The following is an 11,255-nucleotide window of genomic DNA, read 5'->3' on the forward strand; positions in this document are numbered from 1 at the left end:
CCACACACACACACACAAAAATAAAAAATGTTTCTACTTGCTGCTTAATAGAATGAAAAGCATTTGTACTTGCAATCAAGACCTTGTTTGTTGTGGACGAATTAAGTGCTTTTTACAATCAGCTGTGTGGTTAAGGCTCTTTTTTCCTTTTTTTGAGTGGTTTCCATTTGCACTCAGAGGGTGGACTTTATGCTTCATTGTCGAACTTTGGCATTGCAAAGAACTCTTTTCTTTCATCCCCCTCTCTGGAGACGCTTTGCTTCTTTGCATATCTGCCACTTTGGCATTTTCTGAGTGACGAGACTTAGTAAGAGCGCTGCAACGTACTGATTTTTAAAAATCTTTCATATGACAGCGAGCAAACAAGGGTGTTGCTGACAAGTGCATCTTTTGTTCATTTGACAAATGCTGACTTTGCTAAGCATACTCGCAACCTCTCCCCTGCTAGTCGAACAATTTTGCTGTCAGGGCCTGCTGGTTAGTTTTTGCATACCAAACGTTGGATCTGGCTTGAATTTTCCGTTTGTTACCCATTCATTTTCTATTTAGTCATGATGCTTCACATTTTCCAGAACTTTATCAACAAATGCTTGCCAAGGCATTGGCTCATTACTTTAATGCCAAGTTATTGCTACTGGATGTAACTGACTTTTCACTGAAGGTATGTGAATAAAGAGCTTGGATTCACCTTTTTTTTTCTCCATCTGCTAAGTATTCTGATGACGGGTCTTCTACAGATGCAAAGCAAATATGGAGGAGCATGCAAAGAATATGTAAGTCAAAACTCTACATCTTCTCACTTCTCCTATGGCTAACTTTCCTCTAGAACATGTCCATCTGTCTGCAGAAATTGATTTTTTCTTATACTAAGATGTTGATGCATAAAATAAAATCTGTATTGAATGTTGATAACTTTGATTATTGCAGTCTTTTAAAAGGTCTATATCCGAGACAACATTGGGGCGAATGTCTGGAATGTTTGGATCCTTTTCCATGCTTCAGCCTAAGGAGGAAAACAAAGGTATGAACTAGATCGCCCCTGCTGAGAAAAATATCGAGTTCCTATGAAGCTGGGAGTTCTGTGCAATGAAGATGCAAAATAAACTAGATCATAAGTTCTCATTTTTTTCCCACAAAACAACCACGTTTCCTAAGAAGCTGAGTCTTTGCAATGTTGACACAAAATAAAGTAGATTATAAGTTTCTGATAACGAATTTTGAGCACTTGTTAGCTTCACCGAGTAAAGCTTCTTCTTATTTTAGACGCGTCTAAGTAAATTTATGGAAATTGTAGAACAGCATAGAGTATTTGAAGCAAAATATGAAGCATTAAATGATTCTTTGTACTGCATGTGCAAGTGGGTTGAGATTTTGCAACTTGATACTTTTAGTATGTTTGTGTGGATTGTTTTGGTTTACCTGCTTAGATTTTGCAATTTGATGCTACATACTTTATTCTTCATTTTCTTGTTTTTGCTACAAATGCATGTAAATCCATTGCTGCAGGCACATTGCGTAGACAAAGCAGTGGAGTAGATGTTGGATCAAAGTATGACATCTCTTTTATCCTTTGAATATATTAGACTCACTTATTTTTTCTTCCCTTTTTTTTCTCGGTCATGTTCTGATTGTTCTTTCCTGATATTTGCAGAGATGGGTTGTTAAAAGCTACAAATTTGCGTAGGAATGCATCTGCCTCGGCCAATTTGGATAATTTAACTTCATATGGCACATCAGGAAATCCAGGTTTTGACTTGCATCAGTCATGAGATTGCTCTTCCTGAAGCTTACTGAACTAGTTTAACTGTCTTGATCCTTTGAATTGTGGCCTAAGCATTATGTTATAGTGTTATACATAGCTAATGTTTCATCATATGTCTACTAGGGTGTCCTTTTTGCTTCTCTTTTTCCCTTTTTCTGGGGTGAGGAGGTGTACTTTGCTTAAAAAGCAGTTTGACTGTAATTGATTCTCCAAATCTCTCTTCTCTAAGCTGGCTTAAATTCTTCCACTTTTTTGTTTAAATGGCAAAACCCCAGGGGTAGAGTTTTGTTAGGTTCTGAGACCTTGTGTGTGGATAATTATAGTTCTTAAAGGCAAGTATAAGCCAATGAAACAATTCTGTATTTTTCTCTTAATTTACACATGAGATTCTTTAGAGAACTATGAAATGCTTATTCTTACCTTGAAGTAGGCAGATATGCTAACCGGCTTATCAGCTGGGACTCGACTTGCCGATCAGTGATTGAATGTGATTCATTATTTTCCTTTGAGGGTCTGCCTAGACTGGATTTATGCTCCACCTGAATGGACAAAAATGTGGTCTTTCATGGAAGAGTTTGTAGGATTCTTTTTGAGATAGAATTTATAGACCCACTTAAGCTTCAACTACTTTTCTTTCACAGCTCCACTTACGCGCAACAGTAGCTGGTCTTTTGATGAGAAGCTTCTTATACAGACCTTATACAAGGTATTCATTTAAGTTATACACATCCCACAATTTTTGTTTATAGTCGTTTTTGAATAATCAAGTATAGATGGTCCTTTATAGCCATTGCCTGAATTTTCCCTATTATATTCATCGGACTAAGATTGCTGACTCCACTTACAGGTTCTTGTCAAAGTATCAAAGAGCAGCCCCATAGTACTGTATCTAAGGGATGTCGAGAAGGTCCTTTGTAGATCAGAAAAGATATATGTGTTGTTCCAGAAAATGCTGAAGAAATTGTCTGGAGCCATTCTAATCCTTGGTTCAAGAATTGTGGACCCTGGAAATGATTATAGGGAAATAGATGAAAGGCTTTCCTCAATATTTCCCTATAACCTTGAAATTAAACCCCCAGAAGATGAAACTCATCTTGTTAGTTGGAAGTCTCAGCTAGAAGAGGATATGAAAATGATCCAGTTTCAGGACAACAGAAATCACATAATGGAAGTACTTTCTGCTAATGATATTGAATGTGAAGATCTAGGTTCAATTTGTATGTCAGACACAATAGTCCTAAGTAACTATATAGAAGAAATTGTGGTATCAGCAATCTCGTACCATCTGATGAACACAAAGGACCCTGAATACAGAAATGGGAAGCTTGTTATTTCATCTTCAAGGTCCTTCTTACGCTCCTGTTTTCTCCATTTTTATGTTGATAAGTGTAAAATCTTGCTGAATTCCTGACTTTGAAAAACAACAGCTTGTCCCATGGATTGGGCGTATTTCAGAAAGGAAAATCTTCTGGGAAGGATACCTTAAAGCTTGAAGCACAAGCTGAAACATCGAAGGTCGGATAAATTTGGTTTCTGTTTCAGAAGTTTGACGTAATTTTGAAATTGTAGTGTTCAGAGTTTGAGTTCTTTTCACTTGTTGTAGGATGCTCAAGGCCGAGAAACCAGTATTACAAAACTAGAAGCCAAAGCTGAAGGTATCCTACCAGAAAGCAAAGGTGAAACTGAAGCTCCTGCTCCACCGGTGAAGGATGGCAACGTATCAACCTCAACGCCTAAAGCTCCTGTGAGTTGGCATTCTGATTGTTCCCCTCTGCCAGAAAATAAGAGAACCAATATATTTAAGTAATTAATGATTTGATGAATACAAGGTACACCTATTTATAGGTGTTAATCACAAGAAGCATCTGATGATATTTGTTAATGTGGGAGAATATGTTACGTGCTTTCCAACTTCTTCTTTTTTAAAACTTACTGTAATATAGGAGCCTGAATATTTTTTTTATTATACCAGGAAGTTCCTCCAGACAATGAATTCGAGAAGCGCATAAGGCCTGAAGTCATACCAGCAAGTGAAATTGGTGTGACATTTGCTGATATTGGTGCCTTGGATGAACTCAAAGAATCTCTACAGGAATTGGTGATGTTGCCTCTGAGGAGACCGGACCTATTCAAAGGTGGCCTTTTGAAGCCGTGCAGAGGAATACTTCTATTTGGCCCCCCCGGAACAGGGAAGACTATGTTAGCTAAGGCCATTGCCAGTGAAGCTGGAGCAAGTTTCATCAATGTCTCTATGTCTACAATTACTTCAAAATGGTTTGGAGAAGATGAGAAAAATGTCCGTGCCTTATTCACTCTTGCAGCTAAGGTCTCTCCCACTATTATATTTGTGGATGAGGTTGATAGCATGCTTGGACAGAGATCTCGTGCTGGGGAGCATGAAGCTATGCGGAAAATAAAGAATGAGTTCATGACCCATTGGGATGGATTACTGACAAAAGCAGGTGAAAGAATTCTTGTTCTTGCTGCTACCAATAGGCCATTTGACCTTGACGAAGCAATTATTAGGCGTTTTGAGAGAAGGTAACGTCTGATCTGCCACTGATGTAATTTAGTTTTCTTCTAAACTTGAAGTAGGATGAATATCAATGTCACTGGCAAATCCAGCTTCCATAAGCTTATGTAAAAAGTTGAGCTTTGTTAAGAACCGGAATCATTGCGATAATATCTTCCATGAGTATTGAATTAGATATCTCGTATATCGTTATTGACATTGGCAGAGTTTTTAGTGTTAAAGTACTAAACACTACATTCTTTTTCTGTTTTAGATGTCGAATAGTAATCATCCTCCCTCTTAAATGCAGAATTATGGTTGGTTTACCGTCAACAGAGAACAGGGAATTGATCTTGAAGACATTATTGGCCAAAGAGAAAGTTGATGATGGATTGGACTTCAAGGAGCTGGCAACAATGACTGAAGGATACTCTGGAAGTGATCTCAAGGTTGTATATCTTGTTTCTGATTTTCATATTCCTTAAATCTCACCAACTAAGAAAATATTTTGCAATGCTTGGGACAGAATCTGTGCACCACTGCTGCATACCGGCCAGTTAGAGAGTTGATACAGCAAGAAAGACTCAAAGACCTAGTAAGTGCCTTGTCTTCCTTGACCAGTTTATATTTCTAACTGATTCTTGCTTGTTCCTGCATTTACTGTTTCCCTCTTATTAATGAACTTCCACTTCTGCAGGAGAAGAAGCGGAGAACTGAGGAAGCTAAGAGTGCTGGAGTTGCTCCACCTGCAGATGAAGATACGGAGGATAAGGTGATCACTATCCGGCCTTTGAATATGGAAGACTTCAAAGAAGCCAAAAATCAGGTAAAAAGAAAATCTCTCAAAATCAGCTTAAGCTTATGAATAGATGGTGAAGTTTCATACGGAATCAATTGATGTTACTCCCTCCATTTCAATTTAGATGAGGTAGTTTGATTCGGCACAGAGTTTAAGAGAAAAAAAGAATTTTGAAACTTGTGGTCTTAAAAGCTTAAGGGCTAAAAACTTTGTGGGGCCATGACATTTGCATGGTTATAAAAGCTTCTCATTAAGGGTAAAATGGTTAAAATGAAGAGTTTAAACTTGAATCATTTCCATTTAGAAATATGTCATTTATTTTGGAACAGACTAAAAAGGAAAGTAACTCATCTAATTTGAAACGGGGGAATAATAAGGATGAACGACAGAGCAAAAGGATACAACTCTGACTAGGTAAAGATTGGAGAACTTGAAGTACATAACTTGAGTAACCAAATAGGTGAACCAACTTGCCAATGACGAGTACATATTGAACTCCAGGTGTTATAAAGTGATAAATTGCCAATTTCTAAACACCAAACAACTGCAACATAGAGTCGTGGGGAGGGAGAGTTAAGATTGGGTCTTGAGTTAAAGGATCCGATTTTAGAGCCAAACTGATTGCTAGGATAAGGTCAATTCCAGAAGGTGTAGAAGCTTACCGATAGTGCAGGTGGCATCTGTATAATGAATTCTTATTGATGGTTGTTATGTCAAAGATGTGCGTATCAAGTAAGCAGTTCCACTAATGATAACCTAAAGAAACACAATATTTAAAAAGAAGGAAAATATGCATGAGAGAGAGAGAGAGAGAGAGACTAGTCACTACAGTAAAAGCTTCGAGATTTCTATTGGAGAATGGATATTAGTATATAATAGTTAAAACAAGATCTCAAGGAGTGCTCATTCATTAAAAAAAAAGAGTGCTCTTCTTGATAAGGTCCGACGTTGCCCTTTAACCTTGTGTGTCCTTTTGCTCCATCAGTATGATAGTATATTTATGACTGCAACTTCCTGGGGACAATTTGTTATTAGCACTACTTGATTTCATTGCGACTATTTTGATTCCATGTAACAGGTTGCAGCTAGCTTTGCGGCTGGAGGGTCTATAATGAGTGAGCTAAAACAATGGAATGAGTTATATGGGGAAGGAGGATCAAGGAAAAAGGAGCAGTTATCTTACTTCCTGTAGGATAGAACTAATTTCCTCTTCCTGCACCCTTCTCGACCTGCCAAACAGTTGGTTTCTTCAGAAACTTGAAATGCTAACACAAGAAAGTTGATGTTAAGAGGTGATGGTAGTAACAACTTAGTCTAGCTGACCCTGCTTGCTTTGGATTTAATTGTTGTTTTGTTGCTTTTGTAATATTAACATGTACACGTCAAAAGGTAATGTATTGGTTCTTTCCTTTTTAACACCCAAGGAAAAGTAAGAGGAAGAGACTTGAGTAGTCTTTTTCTTTCCCTTATTTGTAAGGAAACCAACCAATCGTGCCTTTTATTTACAATGTAATGTAATGATATACCAGAAATGGATTTGATGTGTGGATTGAAGGAATTCTTTAGATAGCTTCCTTTCTGTGCCATGTATTTTCTGCAGTAATCTCTAATTGCACGAGAAAGTTGAACTTGTTTATCTTGAGATTATAATAAGCTCATGACATTTTTTCCGCTTTATGTTTTCTCCAATACAAGAATCAGATCAAGATGTCTATATACCACATTAACTACCTTGTCAAAGTAAAAATTCGCAGATGGCGAAGAACGACAACTACATCCGTTTTACACTTAATTACAGAAACATTTCTGGTGCTGATAAACGACTAGGTCGAGGCATCAAATTGAATCTGTTTAAACTCATCCAAAAACCTAAGGGGTCGTTTGGTTGCCGGTTAGAGTTATGCAGGTATTAGTTATACATGTATTAGTTATGCAGGGATTAGTTATGCAGGGATAAGTAATGCAGGGATTAGTTATGCAGGTATTAGTTATGCAGAGATTATTTTTTTGAATGTTTGGTTTATTGTATTAGAAATTGATATACATTATATAAATTTTAAAGTAAAATGCTTGTTTACAACTATACCCCTGGCCTTCTTTTGCATTGTTTTTTCTCTCTTTCCATTTATGTAGGAAACAATTTAGTTAGGAACTTTGGGTACTTTCACTTCTTCGTCATACTACTGAACTATGTGAAGTTTAGACATATTTCATTTTCACTTCTTAGTTTTGATATTTCCATTTTCTAATGGCTTCTCCAGTTTGCTTTTGCTAGTTTGTTCTTTAAAAATGAGAGAAGACAAGGTATATAGTTGGCAAGTGAAAGCAAGTGAAACCTGTTGACGGGTTGGCAAAGAAATAAGGAAGCCTTATGTGTAAAGTGATAGGGGTAAATTTGTCATTTCAGTATTTTATCCATGTATTACTAATACATGTATTAGTTATTCCATCTTCTACCCTGCATAAAATAATACACAGATTGACTCATAACTTATACATGTATTATTTATGCATAATTGAAAAATGTCAACCAAACATGGTATTAGTTATGCAGAATTTTATACAAAATAACGATTGCCTACCAAACATGGTATAAGTTATGTTACCCCTTATACATGAATAACTTTTCTTCTAACCAGCTACCAAACGACCTCTAAGAGTTTTTCATCACTTGGGAGGAATAGATGTATTACCTAATTGTGGGCCCCGAATGCAAACAAAATACCCAATTTCAATATAGCTAAGTTAATAATTAACACAAATAGACTGAAATGAAACGTTAAAGAACTACCTTCTAAATATGACGGAGTTTAGACATTGTATAGGGTCAAATTTGACCGTCAGCGTCTCTACGCCAGTGGGTACGCCCAGTAAGTGTACGCCGACTAACGTAGTGGGTACGACTCAGACGTGGAGACAAAAGCGACATCGTTTAGGACTCATTGTCTTCACTAGGAAGACGTTACCTATTTTTGTAATTTTTTGATTATTTCGAGGAAGGTCTCTTATTATATAAGGGAGACCTTCACATTGTAAAGGGGGGATTCTGGAATAAGACAACTCTCTCATTTTCTGACTTTCTCTCTCTATCTTTGCCTCAAACGAACATATTCTCTTGAGTTCATATTATCACTTTGCAATACTAGATCTACAACAATAACATCATCTTTACATCTCTAGGTCTATTATATTTGATTACGATTTACCCTTTTCTTACTTTTGATTGTTTTCTAGCTATTGTTTTCTAGCTTACAAAGTATATTGTTAACTTTTGAGCCAAACAATTTGGCGCCGTCTGTGGGGATTTCGAGAATCAAAATCATAGTATCCACCTAGAGATCAACCAACTACCACTCTCTACACCACACAAAAATAGAGGATGGCCGAAAATAACACAAGATCGAAAGCTATATTGGGTGTCACTACCAATCTCCTTGGCCCTCTCAACGAGGCCAGTGACGATGGCACCCTGAATGCAACCCCTAGCATCACACCGGGTACAGAGATCTCACCTTCCCCATCCGAAGATCTGACGATCTTGCACGAAAAAGGAGCTTCCACATCTGCGGCTACGGAAGCACCCCCAGCGGTCAAGAAGCTACTGGAAAGATGGCTAACAAGCACTCTAAGTGGCTTGGTTGAGAGGTCACCACAAAGTAACATCAGGTGTACACCAACGGTAGATACCACTGTCGCCGTGGGTGAACCGGAAGTTGCACTAGAAAATAACGAACCCGTCGAGACACAGACCAACGATGGCACGCTAACAGCCATCCTAAAGAAGATGGAAGAAATGGAAAATGAAAACAAGGCGCTCCGCGATCAGATGAAGGAACATCAGGAGAGGGTCGACAAGATCCCCGGTGCTCCCAAGTTGCTACCAAAACGCGACGTGGGAAGGTTCGTTGAACAACCATACACTGAAGAAGCTGCCCCTTACTCCACCCCAAAAACCTTCAAGATGCCACCCTACTTGAGGGTATATGACGGAACCACAGATCCCGAGGATCATCTTATCCACTACGTCATCGCTGTGAAGGGCAACGACCTATCAAAAGAACAGGTACCGTCGGTACTGCTGAAGAAATTTGGCGAGACGTTGACAGGAGGGGCTTTAACATGGTACTCTCAGCTACCGGCTAAGGCAATTTCAACATTCGAGGAAATGGCGGATAAGTTCGTCACAGCCCATGCAGGCGCGAAGAAAGCGGAGGCCAGGGTCAACGACATCTTCGCCGTCAGGCAAACTACAGGAGAGGGACTCGGGGACTTCCTGGCAAGGTTTAACAGGGTAAGGATGAGTCTACCAAACGTATCGGAAGGTATGGCAGTCGCCGCTTTCCAGAACGGGCTAAGCAGGGATAGTTCGAGGGCAACCAAGAAGTTGCTGAGCCGCCTCATGAAATATCCCCCTACCACATGGGAGGAAATCCACAACGCCTATTGCGCCGAGGTACGAGCGGACGAGGATGATCTTAATGGGCCGACCCAACGGCTAACAGCGATACACTCAGAAATGAGGAGAGATCGACGGAATGAAGGACGACGAGAATAACTCCCCCGCTCTAACAGAGATCGACATCAGCCATACACCAGATCCTCCCACCCGCCACCAAGGCATACAGACGCGCTACAGCGACATGCGCCCCACTCCGAAACGAAAGAGGTACGCCCTCTTTATTATCCGCCCATAACTTTTGTGTGTCTCCTTCAGAAATAGTGTACGCACTGGAGAAGCTGGGCACCAAAGTGCAGTGGCCGCAGAAGATGAAATTAGACCCCGCCACAAGGAAATCAAACGTCCAATGTGTCCATCAAGAACGGGGGCACAAAACCGAATACTGCATAGGCCTACTGCAAGAGGTGGTCAGGATGCTGAACCAGGGATACCTGAGGGAATTACTCAGTGACAAAGGGAAAATCAACTTTGCACGCGGACGGGAACAACCCCACGGGCCGCCGAAGCCACCCTCCCCAGCACGCACGATAAACATGATCGTCGGAGGCGGCGACGACTTGGCGATCAATCACGTCAAGTTCACCACCACGCACAAACTAAAGCGGACCATCGCCCATGAACGGTATGACGACTTCGAAGATAGTATCACCTTCGATAAGTCTGATGCCGACGGTTTGTCTTTCCCTCATTATGATGCTTTAGTTATCACTTTACGTATCGCTGATACAGATGTTAAAAGAATCATGATTGACGACGAAAGTGGCGCCTGTATTATCCACCCGAGGGTCCTCGTACAAATGGGACTCGAAGATAGGGTAATACCGCACTGCATAAAACTAACCGGTTTTAACAATGCAGTGGAATGGACGTCCGGAGAAATAGCACTGCCCGTCTTAGCGGGAGGAGTCACGCTGGAAAATACTTTCCACGTGATGAACCAAGAAACGGCGTACAACGTCATCATAGGACGCCCGTGGATACACACCATGCGAGCGGTCCCTTCAAGCCTTTACCAAGTGATCAAATTCCCTACCCTATGGGGAGTATTCAGTATTTGAGGCGAGCCACGCACCGCACAAGAATGCTACAAAATAGCCCAAGACTGCGCCCACACCCAACAAGTAAAGGGGGCGAGCGCGGAGGCATAGCAATTAGCCGTGTCGGGGACTAAGGNATTTCCATTTCTGAAAGGCGTCTCCCGAGTCGCACTCTTTTTCCCTTACCCGGGTTTTGTCCCAATTGGGTTTTCTCGGGGAGGTTTTTAACGAGGCGACAGAGGGGACGCCTGGAGATATTTGAGAAACAAGTTTATCATACCAGCCACTCCATACGTCCTCTCGACTGGCATGACAAAGGGACTAGACTAGCGTGATCTCCAATGTATGAAAGGCCACGGCCATCTCCAATGTATGAACGGCTACGGCCATCTCCAATGTATGAACGGCTACGGCCATCTCAAATGTATGAACGGCTACGGCCATCTCCAATGTATGAACGGCCACGGCCATCTCCAATGTATAAACGGCTATGGCTATCTCAACGTGTAAAAGGCTACGGCCATCTCCAACAACATTATGGCTAAGGCCATCGACGCCGATAAGTCGACCCAACTCGACTATGACGGCAAGTAACTCAACGACAGTCGAAGTTACGTACATGGCTAAGGCCATCAACGATATTATGGCGAAAGCCATCGACGCCGATAAGTCGACCCAGCTCGACT

The 11,255-nt window shown here is 40.5% G+C and overlaps 1 protein-coding gene across 1 annotated transcript in view; it reads left to right on the forward strand.

The window, feature by feature from the left end:
• The window catches only part of LOC109216438 (transitional endoplasmic reticulum ATPase homolog 2), a 9,236-nt gene extending 2,605 nt beyond the window's left edge, over positions 1-6,631 (forward strand). Inside the window, exons 2-16 of the mRNA XM_019380587.1 lie at positions 356-477; positions 573-661; positions 738-773; positions 928-1,021; positions 1,507-1,549; positions 1,652-1,746; positions 2,404-2,468; positions 2,610-3,106; positions 3,190-3,277; positions 3,366-3,506; positions 3,735-4,303; positions 4,585-4,723; positions 4,801-4,869; positions 4,972-5,100; positions 6,152-6,631. Coding sequence (XP_019236132.1) covers positions 356-477; positions 573-661; positions 738-773; positions 928-1,021; positions 1,507-1,549; positions 1,652-1,746; positions 2,404-2,468; positions 2,610-3,106; positions 3,190-3,277; positions 3,366-3,506; positions 3,735-4,303; positions 4,585-4,723; positions 4,801-4,869; positions 4,972-5,100; positions 6,152-6,265 — 2,290 coding nt within the window. The 3' untranslated portion in view covers positions 6,266-6,631. The remainder of the gene's footprint in view (positions 1-355; positions 478-572; positions 662-737; positions 774-927; positions 1,022-1,506; positions 1,550-1,651; positions 1,747-2,403; positions 2,469-2,609; positions 3,107-3,189; positions 3,278-3,365; positions 3,507-3,734; positions 4,304-4,584; positions 4,724-4,800; positions 4,870-4,971; positions 5,101-6,151) is intronic.
• The last annotated feature ends 4,624 nt before the right edge of the window (positions 6,632-11,255 follow it).

Source organism: Nicotiana attenuata, unplaced genomic scaffold (assembly GCF_001879085.1).
Source record: "Nicotiana attenuata strain UT unplaced genomic scaffold, NIATTr2, whole genome shotgun sequence".
Taxonomy (NCBI): Eukaryota; Viridiplantae; Streptophyta; class Magnoliopsida; order Solanales; family Solanaceae; genus Nicotiana; species Nicotiana attenuata.